The 19,890-nt window shown below is 42.1% G+C and overlaps 1 protein-coding gene across 1 annotated transcript in view; it reads left to right on the forward strand.

Moving 5' to 3' along the window:
- The window catches only part of LOC142652576 (maternal DNA replication licensing factor mcm6-like), a 96,971-nt gene extending 77,530 nt beyond the window's left edge, over positions 1–19,441 (forward strand). Inside the window, exons 5-10 of the mRNA XM_075828225.1 lie at positions 7,310–7,475; positions 7,898–8,043; positions 8,127–8,277; positions 9,539–9,680; positions 17,941–18,082; positions 19,427–19,441. Of these exons, the coding sequence (XP_075684340.1) occupies positions 7,310–7,475; positions 7,898–8,043; positions 8,127–8,277; positions 9,539–9,680; positions 17,941–18,082; positions 19,427–19,441 (762 nt within the window). The remainder of the gene's footprint in view (positions 1–7,309; positions 7,476–7,897; positions 8,044–8,126; positions 8,278–9,538; positions 9,681–17,940; positions 18,083–19,426) is intronic.
- The last annotated feature ends 449 nt before the right edge of the window (positions 19,442–19,890 follow it).

The raw sequence follows: 19,890 nt of genomic DNA on the forward strand, positions 1-19,890 counted from the left end.
GCAAGGTGGTCTGGCCCTTCCGAATCTCTATCTTTTTCCTTGCCAGCCAACTGGTGTTTGGTGATTTTACTCAGACATTTTAACCCCTGTACAGATCTAGAATAATCACTTTTGGGCTCCTTCATGGCTTTAATTAATTCTGTATATAGACAGCCCCATCCCCCTAGGGAACTCGCTTAAAACGCTGTTGCAGACTACCCTGAAGGTTTGGCAGAGGTCACTGTTACTCTTCCGCTCTGAAGAGGTGTTCTGGTCACCTGGGACTCCACTTTGGTATAGCCTGATCCTGCCATAGATGTGATAACTTAATGACCCCAGTAGATGGGTGGCCTTAGGTTTATTAACTCTAAGTGATGTGGGGGTGGAGTATACAGTGGCTACCTTTGCACATGTTCATTCCAAACACCAGGTCCAACCTCCTCTCAGGTCGTGGTTACTTTTCAGCTTAGACATGCCCTCTGGTCCCAATTTGCAGGGTATAATATCAGATTATGTAAATCACCGGTGGAGGATTGTGTGGCACGGGGAACATTGGTTAAACGCATGTCTATACTGTGTAAACCTTTATTACATATCTCCTCTAACAAACTTGTCGGAGCTTTGGACCACTGGTCCCAAGCTTTTCCCTCTAGATCTACTGATGATCATCAAGAAATATTGAGCGCTTTTGTCCCTTTAATATCGGCGAGAGACCATTCAAATTACATTTTTTTTTAATCAAGTTTATTACACCTCCTCCAAATTGTTTAGGATGGGAAAATTACATACTCCTATCTATACACATTGTCAAAGAGCAGATGTGTTCCTTTTTTCATGTTTTCGGGGATTGTCTGGTTATTTCTGATTTCTGGACTGCGGTTATGGAATTTATTGACCTTTTAAAGTTGGACTTCCTCGCATACTTGATCCCAGTATCTGTCTGTTACTACTGATGGAGGATATTATCACTTATTTATTATGCTTTTATTGTTTTATGCAAAGAAAACAATCATACGTTGGATGCACCCCAAGGTTCCCACATTGTCCGTGTCGATTGCCATGGTAAACTCCAATCTTCCATTCTTTAAACTCGCATATAAAGTGCGAGGATAACTAGATAAATTTATCAAAATATGGCATTCATGGGTAGTCAACCCCCATACCAGCCATTCGATTCGGCCACAATTTTGATATAGAACTAACCAATTTGGTTGAAATTTCAGGCTGTTGATATTTCCATTCGGTCTTCTACTCATCCACTGGGTTCTTCCTTTGAACTTGATTTATCAGGTCTTTTTTTCATTTTCTCTGATGAAAAGCTGTTTTGTTATGGCTTTGTTTTTGTTCTGTTTGTATAACCGCATTCATGTATGGAAAAATGTATCCTAATATTTTTGTTCATACCGGACCTTGTACAACTTAGTACTTTTGGGTACTGTGCATGATATTTTTCGATGTGCATCCTTTGTACATTAACCAATTTTTTTAGGTATTAATAGAAATTTCCTTCATAAAAAGGCAATTGAAAAGTAAAATTATGATCTTTAAGGTGCCAATATGCACTTTGTAATTCAGAAAGAACATGCACAGAGAAATTCAGACATTACAAAACCCTGCTCACAAGAGCTTACAGTCTCAGAAAACTTCATAATGCAGAACTGATCAAACTGGATATTTTATATAGCTGTTAAGTTTTTAGCTTTTTGTGTGATTTTGATTCTCCTAAAAATTTGGTACCGTATTACTTTTGGAAAGTGAAGGTGAACAAACCATTTTTAGTGAAGAACTGTATAACCTGTACTAGAAACTTGATACAGTAGAAAATGCGGAAAGGTAACTAGTAAGGAAATAATTCATTAGAGTGGGTAAAGCCTATGAGTAGAGATGAGCGAACTTATGAAAAGTTCGGTTTGGCTGGTTCGCCGAATTGCATGAAAAAGTTCGATGCGAAAGGCAAAGTTAGTGTCAAAGTTACGCCAACATGTATGGCTATAGGAAAACGGATGGGACACGGTGATAACTAACAGAAACCACTGCACTTGTGCATGTTGTATGCTTAATGCATTGTTAAAAAAGGTACAAAAATTAACCATTTTTGGTGGCAGATGCCTGCCAGGGTTCATACATATAAGGTGGTAAAAGAAGAAGCAATGGCTTTTGACAAGCCCTCAAAAAATTGACCCTTTATGGTGGCAAATGCCTACAGGGGTTCATCCATACATGGATGTAAAAGCAACAAGCAATGGCTTTCCACAAGCCCTCCAAAAATGTACCCTTTTTATTGGCAGATGCCTGCCGGGGTTAAACCATACATGGATGTAATGTAAAAGCAACAAGCAATGGCTTTTGACAAGCCCTCCAAAAATGTACCCTTTTTATTGGCAGATGCCTGCCGGGGTTCATCCATACATGGATGTAAAAGCAACAAGCAATGGCTTTTGACAAGCCCTCCAAAAATGTACCCTTTTTATTGGCAGATGCCTGCCGGGGTTCATCCATACATGGATGTAAAAGCAACAAGCAATGGCTTTTCACAAGCCCTCCAGGCCTGCTTGTAGCAGACGGCAGTGGAGGTGTATTGGTGGTAGTAGAGGTAGCCAACGGACAGCAAGGGTGGTAGTAGTAGTAGCAGCACATTAAAAGAGACTGGACAGTCACAGGACAAAGCCCTGTGGTGGGGCAGGCCTCAGGCCTGCTTGTAGCAGACGGCAGTGGAGGTGTATTGGTGGTAGTAGAGGTAGCCAACGGACAGCAAGGGTGGTACTAGTAGTAGTAGTAGCAGCACATTAAAAGACACTGGATAGTAACAGGACAAAGGCCTGTGGTGGGGCAGGCCTGCTTGTAGCAGACGGCACTGGGGGTGGATTGGTGGTAGAAGTAGTAGCAGCAGCAACAACAGCGGCACATTAAAAAAAGTGGACAGGACAGAATCCCATAGTAGCAGGCGGCAGCAGCAGCAGCAATGTCAGATCTAATCAGTGGCATCAGGCACAGGGGTTTTAAAATCCTCACCGATCCACGCTTGATTCATTTTCAGAAACGTGAGATTTTCCAAGCTGTTGGCGGACAATCTTGTTCGCTTAGGGGTGACTAAGCCCCCTGCCGCACTGAATACCCTCTCTGACGCTAAACTGGAGGGTGGACAAGACAGTACACCCATGGCAAACTGGGCCAGTTCTTGCCAATGATCCAATCTGCTGACCCAGAAGTCCATGGGGTCTGGGATCAGCATTTCTGATGGAGAAAGGGCACAGTCCAGGTACGAGTGAACCTGGTTGTTTAGGTGCTGCACCTGGTGATGGTGAACATCCCTTTGGTGACTACGATGTGTGTCAGGTTGGATGTAAAAATGTTGTCATCATATTTTCCAAACTGAATTGGCTGCTGCTGCCGCTCCTGCCGCCTATTGCAGAGGTAGCTCTGCCAGAGGCGGTGGAACGATGAGAGAGTGGGGAGCGGAGAGTGGCCCCCGGTCAGACATGCTTACAGCAGGTGTTTGCCGTTTGAAAGCCGTGACAAGCTGGCTGCATAGCTTCTCTCGATGATAAGCCAATTTTGCCTCCCTCTCGGAAGGCGCAAAAAACTCCCCCATTCTGGCTTTATACCGAGGGTCTAAAAGTGTGGCTATCCAGTACTCATCTCTTTGCTTCATGCTAACAATACGACAGTCAGCGCGCAAGTAACGAAGCATACAGCTCACCATCCTGGCCAGAGTTTCAGAGGGCCCGGTTGGTTCCATCTCCGCCCCATAATGCCGTGGTTGTCCATCAAGGTTGTCGTCAGACTCGTCATCACCATCACTGTCATGTTGTGCGGCTGCCTCATCCCCTATCCCTTCCTGTGATTCCATCTCCAAATCCAGCTACTCTTCAGGTCCTGTTTCCTCATCCTCATCCTCCTCCTCCTCCTCCTCCTCCTCCTCCTCCTCCTCAACATCCATAGCCAGATGTGATCCTTCCTCCATCCTTTGCTGAATCATCGCTGTGAGCGTTTGCTCCATAATGAATATCAGCGGCATAACATCGTTCATTCCGCTAGCGTCACGGCACACAAATCGTGTGGCCTCTTCAAAGGGCCTTAAAACGCGACATGCGTCTCTAACCAGCTGCCAGTGCCTGAGCTCGAAATTACACTGGCTCCAAACGCTGCCCGTCTGCTGCATCAGGAAATCATTCACGGCTTTCCGCTGTTCGTACAGACGGCCCAACATGTGCAGGGTGGAATTCCAGCGTGTTGGAACGCCGCAAATTAGGCTGTGTTCTGGGAGATTGATTTGACGCTGCAAGTCCAGGAGGGCGTGCTTAAATGCATACGAACGTCTAAAGCGAACGCAAACCCTCCTGGACATGGCCAGCACACCCTTCAAACCAACATATGACTTTAAGAAGCGTGTTATGACCAGATTGATCACATGTGCCATTCAAGGAGCGTGTGTCAGGTGACCTAGACTCAGTGCAGCCACAACGTTCTTCCCGTTATCAGAGACAACATTGCCCAGTGTGAGTTTCAGAGGAGACAGCCAGCGTGCGATTTCCTCCTTGATGCACAGCAGCAGCTCCTGCCCTGTGTGGGTTTTCTCGCCCAGGCTCAGCAGGTGTAAGACAGCATTGTGGCGCTTCACCTTGCACCTATGAAAAGAGGAGGGAGGAGGAGTGGAAGATACGCTGTGTCCTGTCGGGGATGGGAAGACCTCCATGGAGGAGGAGGAGGATGGTAGGCGCCTGGTGTCCGGAGTTGAACCAGAAAGATACAAGCGTGGAGGTGGTAATGCCTGGCATTGCTGCGGTGGTGCATTGGACTGCAAAATATTGACCCAGTTGGCCGTGAAAGACATGTACTGTCCCTGCCCATATTTGCTGCTCCACGTGTCGACGGTGGCCTGTACCCTGCTGCACACGGATAATTGCAAGGACTGGCACACCTTTTCCTCCACGTGCTTGTGAAAGGCAGGGACAGCTGTTTTTGTAGAAGTAATGTCGGCTAGGTATTCGCCACCTAGGCTGAGCGCACGCCATCAATTGCTTGAAGCCGGCGGAGTCGACCAGGTGGTACGGCAGCGACTGCACCACCAACAAATTAGCCAGGTGTGAATTAAGCCGCACGACAAGTGGATGACTGGGTATATATTGTTGCTTATTGGACAACGATTCCGTAATGGATAACTGACGGGACGTAGGAGGAGCACTAGATGACAGTGATGATGACCACGACATGGTGGATAAGGCCTGGCTACTACTTAGATGACAGGGACTCGGAGCAGCAGCGGCAGAGGGGTCTTCATTAGATGTACATGATGGTGGGGCATGTCGATTGTCCCACATGGCCTTGTGATGCCGCTCCATGTGTTTACGTAGAGCGGTAGTTCCTACATTGCTGCCCTGCCCACGCCTTATTTTCTGCTTGCAGATACGGCACTGCGCCATGTTTTCGTCCTCCGGGAAGGTACAGAAAAATTGCCACACGGCAGAGTACTGTAAAGAGGTAGTACCACGTCCACCACCCAAGCTTTCCCCTTGTCTGGCAGGCTTTTTTCGGGAGCCTACACCAGCATCAGTGTCTCCGTCACCGGCTCCTGAGCTGACCCTACCTCTGCAACGTTTTGCAGATTGACTTCTGCCCCTACCTCGGCTTGGCTGTTTATCACGGCCAGTGCCGCCACTACTACCCTCCTCCTCTGACGCCGTCATCACCTCGTCACCTGGTTCCTATGTCCTATTTAAAACAACATCATCATCATAGCCCTCCTCATCATCCCTTCCACTTCTGTCACTGTGTTGTGAATGTGATGTGACATCATGGCGGGCTCCATGCCCCCCCTCATTACTGCGTCTGCCACCACGGCTACCACCACCAACACCCCCACTACCACAGCTATGCGTCTCGGACACCGTTTCCACCTCCACCACCGCCGCAACACACTCCGTTGGCTGACTCGCGGAAAACAAATCATCACTATGTTGTTTAGTATCTTCCTTCGCACCCGAGGAGATGTCTCTTAGGACTCTCAGGAAAGATGGCTTCCCGCTAGGAAGGGGGAGTGAAGACATAGATGATTGAATGGAAAAACTAGAAATACCTATATTACTACTGTCACTGTGCCAAGGAACTGTAGAGAATCTGGAATCCAATGAAACCTGGCTTGAAGCCAGATCATCAGTCTTCCTGCTGAGATGACCGCGAGCCAGCCAACCAGTCCACAATGGCCGTATTGTCTAAAGTAACCCGCCCACCGGAGGAGATGGACAAGTCTGGCTTGCTGATACTGCTACTACTACTAGCAGGCACATGGCTGCTGCTACTAGTGGAACTGGGCACATGTCTTGTGCCACAAATGCTGGTATTGGGTCTGGCACCAACAGATCCAACATTTGCACTGGAGGAGGAGACGGCATGGGTGTTTTTTCCTCTACCCCGTCCTTTCACAACCTTTTTTTTTTTACCAGACATTTCACTGCTGGAGTGCAGCAAGTTGAATCAAGACCCGGGGGATGAGCCCCTTCTAAAAGCGTATTCACACACTGGCTTGGCAAATGGCAATGAATGAGAATTTCTATCAGCCACGCCGCGGTGCACTCGGAATGCTGGGCCTTGTAGTACTACTACAAAGGCTGCCTGTATTGCAAGTTGGATACAACGGGGTTGAGCCCCTTTATAAAAGCGTATTCACACACTGGCTGAGTAGTGAGTAGTGGATGAGCCCCTTCGATTGCTGGATTCCTGGCTTTTAGATTCCTAAAGCTTTCCCTTACTGCACAGAGATGCTATCCCTACAGCTCCTGTCTCTAAAGTGGCTGCTGATCTCCGTGCATAGACATTTATTGCAGGCTTGAGCCCGCCCCTATGCTGCCTCCCGATTTGGCTGGGAGAGCCGTTTGCAAGGCATTATGGTGTAGCCTGATATCAGGTGATATTGTGAAATCCTCCATTTTACATCTAACATGTGGCAGGCGCCAAAATGTAGCCGGGTTCGGTCAAAACTGGTTCGGCCGAACCCGGTGAAGTTCGGATTCGCTGCGAACCGAACTTTTCCCGATGTTCGGACCGAAACCGGGTTCGGTTGTCCCGGTTCGCTCATCTCTAGCTATGAAACTCTAAGTACATTAGGGATGTCGTACATTTTAAAATTCTTTCAAAGCACCTGTGATATGGTATATGGGGACCTCTAGAGGCTACAATGTAAATGACATTCGTTAGCCAATGTAAAATAAAATTAACTATGGGTCACGTTTTCTTTAAACGTGAACCCCCCCCCCCCCTGTTTTTTTTTTTGTTTTTTTTTATGGAACTTCATTTATATAATCATTCTTATATATATATATTTTTTTTTTAGGTCCGAATTCAAGAAACTCAAGCAGAGTTACCTCGTGGTGCCATCCCACGCAGTGTGGAAGTTATTCTCCGTGCAGAAGCTGTTGAAACTGCAATGGCAGGAGATCGTTGTGATTTTACAGGCACATTAATTGTTGTACCTGATGTTTCCGCACTATCCGTCGGAGGTAACTATTTCATTTGATAAATCCAAATAAATAAGTGTATTTACATTATGCAAATGTAGAGGTTAGTTAAAAAAACAAACACATTTGCTATTAATGGGGAATTCTTTTAAGGTTTTTGGGTTTGTTTGTTTGTTTGTTTGTTTGTTTTTGTTAAGCTAATTGCAATGCATTAATTTTAGCTGCAATAATTTATTCACTGGCTCTATTCTGCTGCTTGTAAATTTTAACGATTTGGGGTTTCTTGTGGCTCTTGGGCTATACCTCGTCAATAGGAAACCCTGCCTCTCAATGACTGAGGCCTCAAACAAATACAATGTATCCTTTTGTTTCATACAATTGCTCTTTTTTCAAATCTGCACTTTCACGTTTTATATGCTTTACCTTTTTCTTTGAGCAAAACATAATTAACTTCTATTTTATAGATGCACGGATGGAGACTGGAGCCAAAGTCACGGGTGGCGAAGGGTTTAATGCTGAAGGAGTTCAGGGTCTAAAAGCCTTAGGAGTCAGAGATTTATCTTACAGACTGGCCTTTTTAGCATGTTATGTGGGGGCTACAAACCCACGGGTAAGCATTTTAGAGGATAGAATCTGACGGTTTTTTAAATGATATTTACATACAATGATCAATAAATAATTGTATTTTTGCAGTTTGGGGGCAAAGATTTGAGGGAAGAAGACCAAACTGCAGAAAGTATTAAGAATCAAATGACTGTTCAAGAATGGGAAAAAGTATTTGAGATGAGTCAAGACAAAAATTTGTACCATAACTTATGCACGAGCCTGTTTCCCACAATCCATGGTATGTACTCTTAATTTTTGTTTGCAAAAGTTTACTTTGCAAATACAAGTTGATGGCTCAATCCCCATTAATACCATAAACAGACCCCACTATTGGTTGAAATAGACTCCGTTAGGGCTGGCAATGAGTAATATGGGCAGACCTTAGTTATTTTCTTGATTTTTACTATTGAAGCTGGAAAATTAAAACCGTAGTAAAATCTTTTAACCCTAAACTTTCACATATTTTCTTTTGTAGGAAATTGCCATGTCCATAACTGACTATTTGCTTCTTGAAAAGGGTTATTTTCTATATTGTTTAATATGCAGTTTATATTAAGTGTCAGAATTAAAAATGCATAATCGCTTATGTAAACCTGCTTATTAAATGTATTCTAATGGATTTTCCTTTTTAGACTTTGGGTTTAATAATTTGTGTTATGACACCATAAACTAAAAAAAAAATACACTGTACAATGCTTGGTTGATAATGTAGGCTTCAAATGTTACTTTTTATTTGTACTCTATATTTATAACCAGACTGGGTCCTCTTGGTCCCACTAGAAGAAATGATCCTGAGGCCCGACCCTCCATCTATACAGAACTTGTACAGGTCTATTTGCTGTGGGTCTGAGCATGGAGACCCCCACCGATCGCTAAAACGATGTAGCAGAACTGCTCGTTTGAGCGCTGAGCTGCTTCATTTCTGTTCGACTTTTCTCGGAAAGCTGATGTAGCGTTGTACGGGCTCATACACTTTCTATTGAGTCCGTACACCAACTGCTCGGCTATCCGAGAAAAGCCGAACAGAAAGCAAGCGGCTCAGTGATCACACGAGCGCTTCTACTGCTTCGATTTAGCAATCGGTGGGGGTCTCAGACCCACAGCAATCAAAACTTCTGACATGTCACTATGACATGTCAGAAGTTTGCTGAACGTTTAGTTAACCTTTTGATTTTATTGTTGCACAAAGAGTACATACCATCAATAAGGTCTCAAAGGTTGATTTTGTGACTCCTCATCCCATTATAAATAGACCCTAGTGGCAAGTGATTGGGTTCAGTCACCTCCAATGGGGTTGTCTTTTGCTGGATCACTGGGGCCCATTATTCTATCAGAGCCAGGTCCCACCCGAACCCCTGGTGGGGTATTCTGACTTGGATTGTAACATTTGTACTTGTATAATTGTGAAACTTAACTTTCCTTACATAGGAAGATGTAATTTGTATCGGTGTTCAATTACTTTTAATGTGTGACTTTTTTAATTTGCTTTGGTTTCCTAGGTAATGATGAAATTAAAAGAGGTGTGCTTCTAATGTTGTTTGGAGGTGTACCTAAAAAAACTATGGAAGGTACTTCTCTGAGAGGCGATATAAACGTGTGCATTGTTGGAGACCCAAGTACATCTAAAAGCCAGTTTCTAAAGTAAGAATTTAAGATTTATAGTTTTTGTTTTTTGTTTTTTTAATAGTTTAAAAGTTGATAATTGCAATTAAGCTGAATAAACAAGGAAAAATTTCAAGAACTTGAAAGATTTAATTTTTCTAAAAATCAATCTGTCACAATTTGACAGGCTTTCTTCTGTCCTTTTGCAAAATCCTAGAAGACTGATTTACATTCCAGCCTGTCGTATTTCATTCATTGGGGCATATTTATTAAGACAATCATACATTCTCTTTTGCAAAGATCTCAAGCTGAAATGTCACAATATTTATAAAACCCCTTGCTGCCACATGATTTCTTTGTGTTTTTAGTTTGGGGCTAATTTTTGGCAAATGTTTCTATTACAAAAGCCTACTCCAGGTCAAACCAGGTATACATCGGAGGTTGGGTTTTTCTAAAATGAGAAAAATATTGCAGAGGGACATTTTTACTTATTTTTGCATCAAATGTAATTAGAGTAGTGAATTTGACCAAAATCCAAACAGCCATTCGATTTGGGTCTGAATAAAATCGCCTCAAGTCACAAGTGCTCAGATTACCATGAAAACTTGTCTCTGTCTGCTAAAACTGCATCCGACCGCTTTCAACCTTTTTGTCCACCTCACATCATTGTAGATGGCTGGTCAGGCGCCTTTTAACAGCTGTCATTTGTCCAAACCAGGAGAGAAAAGGGTGACTCCATACAGCGTACATAATAGTAATATAATATTCTTTGGTGTTAGAGATATGCAGTACTGTGCAAAAGTTTTAAGCAGTTGTGGGAAAATACTTCAAAGTAAGAATGCTTTCAAAAATAGAAGTGTTAATTGTTATTTTTAATCAATTGACAAAATGAAAAGTGGATCAACAGAAGAGAAATCAAATCAATATTTGGTCTTACCACCCTTTGCCTTGAAAATAGCATTAATTATTTTAGGTATACTTGCACACAGTTTTTGAAGGAACTCTGCAGGGGGCTATTCCAAACATCTTGGAGAACTAACCACAGATGATCTGTGGATGTAAGCTTCCTCAAATCCTTCTGTCTCTTCATGTAATCCCAGACAGACTCTATGTCGACATCCGGGCTCTCTGGGGGCCATGATGTCATTTTCAGGGCTCCTCCTTTACGCTGAAGATAGTTCTTAATGACACTGGCTGCATGTATGGGTTGTTGTTTTGCTGCAGAATAAATTTTGGAGCCAATCAGGCACCTCCATGATGGTATTGCATGATGGATAAGTGTCTGCCTGTATTACTGGGCATAGAAGACACCATTAGTCCTGATCAAATATCCAACACTACTTGTTGAAATGCATCCCCAAGCTTGCAAGGAACCTCGCCCATGCTTCACTGTTGCCTGAAGACACATTATTGTACCCCTCTCCATCCCCTCCGCAAACAAACTGCCTTCTGTTGCAGCCAAATAGTCTAAAATTGACTACTCAGTACAGAGCACCTGCTGCCACCTTTCTGCAGCCCAGTTCCTATATTTTCGTGCATAGTTGAATTGCTTGTCCTTGTTTCCACGTCGAAGGTATGGCTTTTTGCCTGCAACTCTGCGATGAAGACCACTTCTGGCCAGAATTCTCCAAATCGTAACTGGGTGTACCTGGGTTCCTCTGGATTCTGCCAGTTCTGAGCTGATGCCACAGCTGGACATCTTACAATTTCAAAAGGAATTGAGCATGATGTGTCTGCTGCACGGTTTCCTCGGCTGACCACTGTCGACGATCCTCAACGTTGCCTGTTTCTTTGTGCTGTTCGAGCTCTTTTGAAGAAGCACATCTTGAAACCCCAGTCTTATTTGAAATATTTCAACCCACAATCAAACCCTAAGTCCAAAAACTGAAAAAAAATACCAAAAAAGTAGTACAGATGTAACAATTGTTGTTGATTCTAAAAACACGGTTGTACCAAGTGTAACAAGAAGATGGAGGACACAGCAGGTAGTATTAGGTATATACACAAAACACTAATTCTACATGCAGTAAGGACGCGTGTATTGATTGTACAACAATATATCACTTTGTTCTAAAATAAGTATGACTATCAATGCAGTATTGCTACCAGCATGAAGCGTCAATAGTGGATAAGATGACCACTGAAAAGCAGTCAGGCCCACATACATAAATATCTGGTTAATCAAGATACCGATAGTTAACCAACTAGCACATTGTCTGAGAAAAAAAGTTTAAGAGTATCTATTCCAGATAGACCTCTAATGTTTGACCCAGATATGACCGAACAAGACAAATCTACAGTCGCTCACTATAAAATATAAGAATAGATGAAAAAAGTTTTAGCCATGTACAGACCTGAGTTGGCCATGATGTAAGTATACTCCTGTGTCTCCTCACCACATCTTCCAACGTGCGTTTCACAAGACGCCTTTAGGGAAAAATGAGGTGAGGCGGTAGAGGGGAGGTTTATATACATGCACCCTAATAAGCGTCCAACAGGTGTCTGCAATTCTAACGATTGGGCACCACGTGGATGTCAGCCGAACCTAGGGAATGAGGACATTTTCCCCCCCCTGAGATTCCACCAACCCACGCTCAGTGGGGTGGGCGGGAGTGCCCCCGTTGCAGCAGCACAAGCACACTACTTCAAACGCAGCTATCTTGGTTAAGGGATAAAGGTGAATAAAATACATAACCGAATAAAATAAAGTGTTATGCTAAAATTTCTATCAAACTACATAGGAACACATTCGTTATAGACCACATATAACTAACTTATCACTTTGTGGTTTGATAGAAATTTTAGCATGGCACTTTTTTTTTTTTTTTATACTGTTATGTAGGTTATTCGCCTTTCTCCCTTAACCAAAATATTTGCATTTTAAAGACCTGCACATGTGCCGCTCTGGTGTTGACAGGGGCATTCCTGCCCGTCCCACTGAGTGTGCCTTGGCGTGGGTTAGTGGAATTCCGGCGGGGGAGTGACCTCTTTCCTTAGCGTCGGCTGGTGTCCATGTGGAGCAAGCACCAGTATAATTGAAACCACATTTTGGATGCTTATCAGAACGGTGCCTGTATATAAACATCCCCTCTGCCCCGTCCCCTAACTTTTCCCTGAGGAAGGCTTGCAAAACGTAGGTTGGAGGGTGTGGTGAGGGGACACAGCAGGAGTATACTTACAGCATGCCAAACTCTGGTTTCTACATAGCTAAAATGTTTTTAATCTATTTTATTGTACTAGCAGATTTACCCGGCTTCACCGTGTGTGTGTTAAAAACGTAGTTTCCAGTACGTCCCTCATGACAGCACCACAGGAGGTTGCCCTCTTGACTACTACAGGAACAGGAAGACAGAGGTAAAAAGGCCCCTCCCTCGACCCACTTGCCAGTGTTCTTCCTGTCCACACAGAGGAAGGGTGCAGAGATCAGCTACCTGGAAGACTGCAGGATATAAGCATGGGGAGAGATCGGGGAAGCCAGGCTTCTCCTTCCTTTTACACAGCTTAAACTGCCTCAGGCTAACACCCCTCATGGAACCTATTGGTACAATCAGGAAAAACTTGTCAACGTACACATTTAAAAGTGCACGCTATAAGCCATGTGGCGACAAGAACATGTTTAAACCAAGTATGCCTTGGTGCATTGACCCACAATAATCAGTATAAAGCCTACAAAATATGGGGTACAATTAACACAATGTATATGGAAAAATACAAACTTTATTGGGAATACAAAAATAATTAAGAGGAGTCATGCAAAGCATGAAAAAAGTCTGTATGCAGAAAGTGTATATCAGCAATAATGCAATAAAGGCATGAAAATATGCAGCACAATAGAAATATGACCTAAGTGAGTATATCCATAAGGCCATATAAATCCCTGAATGAAAGATAAAGCAGCATGTAAAGTAAATAACAATCAGATCATCCAAATCATCGGGATCATGATGTACGGCACAATAGAAATATCACATGAATGAGTATATCTATAAGGCCATATCAATCCCTAAATGAAGGATGAAACAACATGTAAAGATGTAAATATAATATCTAAGTGACAATCCGAATCATCAGGAACATGAAGAAAGGAGGCCTGGGTAAAGCTGCATAGAAGAGGTAGAGGATAGTGAAACATACCCATTATGGTTCTTTCTGCAGAGAGCGAGACGTCAGACCCGACGCGCGTTTCAGAGGAATGCCTTCATCCGGGGATCCGGTAGCACCCCTCATGTGAGATGTCCCTTAGCCCCACACCCCGGACTGCTAACCTGATAAATCTGGGTCCTAAGCTGGATCCTAGTTGTAGTCCGAAGGTGGGAAGGTTTTGATGGTCGCAACGGAGCTCAAGATGCGGCCATTTTGGGGATGACCAAACTAGAGGTCTTTTTCACCTAAATTCCCGGAATGTCGGAACCGGAAGTAACTGATGCGCGTGTCTCCATATAGGTGGCAGCATCACCGGAAGTGATGTCTGAAAACTTCCGGTCCGTAGCCACCTTTGGAGCAGAGTGGGAAATTCAAATCTTCCCAGCTATAAAAACGGGATGTGCACAGGTAAGAGAACTGATATCCTATTAGTACTAGTCTGCTAATAATTATTTACAGAATTTATTGGAGTTTATGCTTATCCTCTGTGCAATATGGATCCTTCCCGACCGGATAGTCTTCCAGATATGTCCCAGGATAATGAGTCCCTCCTTGGGATTTAAGGGTATACTCACTTTCTCTTATACAGGTTTTTACCTCCCACCCTCCGTCTTTTTTAGGAAAAATAACTCTCTGAGACAGATCTAAAAAAGATTAAAAAATGTGCTGCCTGCGGGGGGAAAAAACTGCAGGATATGCTTAAGAAGCAATTATGCCAGGATTGCATAGTCCTTTTATGCCACTTCAAGAGACTCCCTCTATGTCCCTGGTGAAAAGACCTAGGATAGAAATGGATCAAAAGTGGGGTCCCCAGACTCCGGAATCAGACTCCGAACAGGAATGCTTTTATCTGTCTGAAGGTGAATTGGAAGAGGGAGAGGAACAGATTCAGTTCTCCTCATCCACACAGGAAAATAAGTTTCTATTTCTCTTCAGAAATGTCGGATACCTTGATACAAGCGATTAGATAAACCATGGGTTCCATTCAAGACTAAATGTTTGGAGGCCTTACAGAAAGGAAAACAAAAGTATTTCCTATAAACGAAAACCTCCTGAAAGTATTTGCAGAGTGGGAGGATTTAGAAAAAAGGCTGTTTTATTTCACAAGATTTTAAAAGTAGACTTCTCTTTGACACCGAAGATACAAAACCCTGGGATGAAATTCCAAAAGTAGACATCCCAGTTGCAAGAGTAGCAACGACTGCAATCCCCTTTTGAGGATTCCTCAAAGCTAAAAGATCCTATGGACTGATGCAGACTTCAAGAGAACATGGGAGTCTTCATCCGCCTTAATCTCAACCAACATTGCAGCTACATCAGTCGCAAGATCAATGTTCAGGAGTGTGGGAGAAGACCCCTACACTTTCATTCAGAGTGGACCAAGATAACCCAGAATCCTTGGGTGCTACAAATTATAGAAGAGAGACACAAAATAGAATTTTCCTCTCTACCGCCAGAACGATTTCAGGTAAACTCATACCAATCCAAAGATCTTCACGTACTCGTCAACGATACCCAAAAACTTCTACGAATGAAGGTTCTATTTCCCGCACCTCCACAACGAAGACAAAATTGCCCATTATTCAAGAATTTTCTTTATAAAAAAGCCGAATGGATCCTACAGGACGATTATCAACCTCAAAGATTTAAACAACGTGGTAAAATATCGGAAGTTCAAGATGGAGTCTAACCGAACTACTCCTCCACTGATAAATCAAGGGGCATCGATGTGTACAATAGATCTAAAAGATGCTTATTATCAAATTACGATCCACCCCTTATATAAAAAATATCTGAGATTTACAACCCAGGACGGTCCCTCAATCCTTCATTACCAATTTTGTTTTTCTCCCTTTCAAAATCTCCTACGCCCCAGAGAGTTTACGAAGATTGAAGAAATTATGGCGTCCATAAGAAAAAAATTGTGATTATCATCCCATACCTAGACTACTTTCTTCTAGTGGCAGATACCCCATCCATCCTAAGAATCCAACAAACCCAAGTTCTGGCCCTTCTCAAAGTTTACCAACCAACCAAAATTGTGTAGAAGTCAAATTTTTTTTTCTCCTCAAAATAAAAAAATATTTCTAGGGGTACAATTGGACTCCTCCCATAAATATTCCCTTCTACCAGAGGAAAAACATCCCCCTACAAAACGAGATAAGGAAGATTTTGAGAAAAACAGCTGTTCTGTAAGAGAGGGAATGCAGATCTCCGGATTGATGACCTCCTATATCTAATCCATCATGTGGAGCCAATTCCACTCTCCAAATTACAAAATCTGATTCTGTCCTACTGGGATCACAAACAGGAGTGCCTAAATTCAAATATATTGACTCCTGAGTCAGTGAAGACATCCCTCCTCTGGTGGGTGTCTCTAAACAACCTAAACAAAGGAGTTCCATGGAAGTTTTCTCCATACGTGGTAGTCGCCACAGATGCCAGCAAACCAATTTGGGGGCCTATAATTAAAGACCAACACTTCCAAGACATCTGGTCTCCTCAAATAGGAAAAATGTCTACAAACTGCAGGGAACTGAGAGCAGTATGGAAACCTTCAAGCAGGCTCTTCCACTAGTAAAAGTTAAACATATAAGGACATTGTCTGACAACACCACATCAGTATCCTTTCTTCGTCACCAAGGGGAAACAAGACCTGCTCATCTCCAAGCACTCTCTGCTCAAATTTTTCCTGGGCAGAAGAAAATGTCCTGAGTGTCAGCAATCCACTTAAAAAGCACAGAAAATATCCGCCGACTTTCTGAGCTGGAAGAAAATAGATCCAGGTGAATGGACCTTGAGCAAAGATCTTTCAATCTCTAACCCAGAAATAGGGTCTTCCTCAAGTGGATCTATTTGCCACAAAACAAAATGCTCCGGTAGATTCTTTTTTTATTTTTATTTTTAATTTTTTTATTCCCCTAAAGTTCAAGGACAACCCGGTAAGAGTAGATGCGTTGTCTCGTCAGTGGGACATGAAGCTGACTTATGTGTTTCCTCCTTTCCCCTCTAATTCCAGCGGTATTAAGGAAGGCTCAAGAGGATTTAAGAAACCTAATTATAATTCTACCATACTGGCCAAAAAGGAGCTGTTTCCCAATCCTGAGACGGTTGGCATTGGAAAACCCAATCATGCTCCCGGTAAAAAGGGACATTCTCTCCCAGGGCTCCTTATTTTATCAAGCAGTGAAGACTCTAAATCTATCAGCATGGATCCTGAAAGGCAAATCCTGAGAAACCATGGTCTTACAGAAGAGGTCGTCTTAACTATTCGGTGAGGCTAAAAATGAAGAACCTGCGAGCTTCCTTTGGCTAATGCGAGTCATCTGATGTCATACGGAGGAGGACCCTTGCTGTGGAAGCCAGTGGTGGCATGTTTGCTTTTGTGTAGGAAATGTATAATTTTTTTTAAATGTTGAACGGTAGGCCCTAGAGAGAGAGAACCCGGTGTAAAACCCTCAACAAAAAAAAAAATTGCCTGATTCACTTATGTTCCAAGTTTGGTGCAGATTGGTCCAGTTGTTTGGCCGTGTGTGAAGATCAGCCAACAGGAAATATATATACCAAGTATACCTCAAAGAATTGATTCTGTTTTGAAAGCAAAGGGTTATTACACCAAATATTCATTTGATTTAGATTTCTCTTGTTTATTCACTTTGTATTTTTGAAAGCATCCTTTCTTTGCAACATTTTTCCACGAAAGCCTAAAACTCTTGCACCGTACTATGGATGATGAAAATTAATGTGTGTGTGTGTGTGTATATATATATAATATATATCTCCAAAAAACCACTTTTTTTCACACTTTTGGAGTGCTGCAAGATTTCTATTTTTATATACTGCCTTGTCCTTGGATCTGGACGACTTGCTTGGCACCTACACATTTGTTTCTAGTGAGTGCTGCTGCTTTCTATTGCTATATAGATATATATATATATTATAAAAAAAATCTTTTTATATTGTACTGTTCATTTTCGTGCTAAATAACGTGTTTAATTACGTTATTACGGTCCTGTAGATACATAATATTTTTAGGTTTTTAATGTAATGTATGGGCAGTAAAATATATTTTGTGGTGAATTACTTTTTATTTTTTTGGGGTATTTATTTTTTTTTTTTTTACATTTCCATGCTTTGTCTTTTCATAATTCCGCAGGCATGTGGAAGAATTCAGTCCACGAGCAGTCTACACTAGTGGTAAAGCAAGCAGTGCTGCAGGTTTGACGGCTGCTGTAGTAAGAGATGAAGAATCTCATGAATTTGTGATTGAAGCGGGAGCACTGATGCTTGCAGATAATGTATGTGTCTTAAGCTTTTTATTTAATGATTCCCAACTAATTAAATTTTGTAGAAAGTTAGCAGCCTAACAATGCTGCATCATTTATAACTAATAGAAAAGAATGAACGCATTTGCTGTATTTGAGATAAATATAAATATATATATATATATATATATATATTCGTCCAATAAGAGACAGCACTCCAATTTGTGATGGGAAAAAACGGCTTTTTATTAGCCCCTGTGCGACGTTTCGGCTCTTTACATGGAGCCTTTCTCAAGCATACAAACAGTGTAAAAGCATGTGCTATATATGGAGACCACACAACTGGTCTCATTAGGCAAGTGATTTAACATAAAACATAAATAAGTACAAAGATACAGTCATGTTGCATCAGTAAAAGTTATAAAATACAAAGAAGTGCCATTGTGTATATATGATGGTCCTCAGATCAATCCGGGCCATCCAGTTTACAGCAGAAAAATGCTAATTGGTGAACAACTTTAAAAAAAGTGCAGGTGCACATAATATAACAAATTAAAAACATGAGCCTTGTGTTTACCTCGGATCCATGAGTTCGGGTTGTAGTTCCGGCGCCTGAAAAGTGGGGTGGCGACTATCTATGACAGAGTAGTCTCTTGCTACAGCGCACTTTTGTGCATGCGCAGTACCACTATGAGGCAGGCAGCAGCCATCTTAGTACAGCATACAAGGCCAACAGCGGCCATGGTTGTATAATCTTATTGTCAAAATGAAAACTTTATTCTAGGAACCGTGCACACAGTCGGTTGCGTCCATGTACAGCATAAAGGGAACTTAGAAGATACCAAAAAAAAATGCAATTTAATGGAGATAACAGGGAATACACCCAGTCACCAATCATAACTGCACTGTGAGATATAGACTAATAACTTTAAGAGTCAAAAATATGTTGTGCTGAAGATGCGCATATAAATAAGAGCAGTTGATAGAGACTTAAGGTAGCCATTTATAGATAAAAAATGGCAAAATAAAAAGGGCAGACAGTCATCATACATATCCATAAAGGATTATGATGATTATGGTAATGTTACCCCTGGGAAGATAGCGCAAAAAAAACCAAAAAACGAATATTTATAAAAACGCATGAAAAACGCAGTACAAAACGCATGGTGTGCACAATATCCTTAAAAAAGATTTTTTTTTTTATCTCTAAAAAAATTTTTGGGCCGATATATTCATATATAAAATATTATTTAATGCAATTGAATAAGATACCATAAGAAGCAAATCATAACAATGTGATAAAGATGGTCCGATACCCCGAAATTGTGGATCCAAGGTAAAACACAGGTGAAACTTGATATTTTCTGTTTATCAAAGATCTGGAAGAAATGAAATAGATAAGGTTACAAATTTGGTACATTTTACACTGGTTCATATACAGGAAGACCTATGAACAATACATCCCCACGGAGTGTAAGTAGATCCCTAGACTACACCGTGCGTTATGAAGTCAACATTGAGCCCCCTAGGTCTCAATGTTTGCAATCTCTCAATCCATTGAAGCTCTCTATATTTGAGAGATTTAATACGGTCTCCTCCTCTACGTAACATTGGTACATGGTCTATCAAATATACTCGTATATCTTTTTCCGTGTGTCCAGCTTCTATATAATGCTTGACACAGGAAGGTCCATACGTTTTTTGCGGATCGTGTAGCGGTGTTGATTTAACCGTGTTTTGAATTCGAGCAAAGTTTCTCCAACATAGAGGAGGTGGCATGGACATTCTAGTACATATATGACATGGTCTGAGTTACAATTTAAGTAGAACCTAATATCATA

Source organism: Rhinoderma darwinii, chromosome 5 (assembly GCF_050947455.1).
Source record: "Rhinoderma darwinii isolate aRhiDar2 chromosome 5, aRhiDar2.hap1, whole genome shotgun sequence".
Classification (NCBI taxonomy): Eukaryota; Metazoa; Chordata; class Amphibia; order Anura; family Rhinodermatidae; genus Rhinoderma; species Rhinoderma darwinii.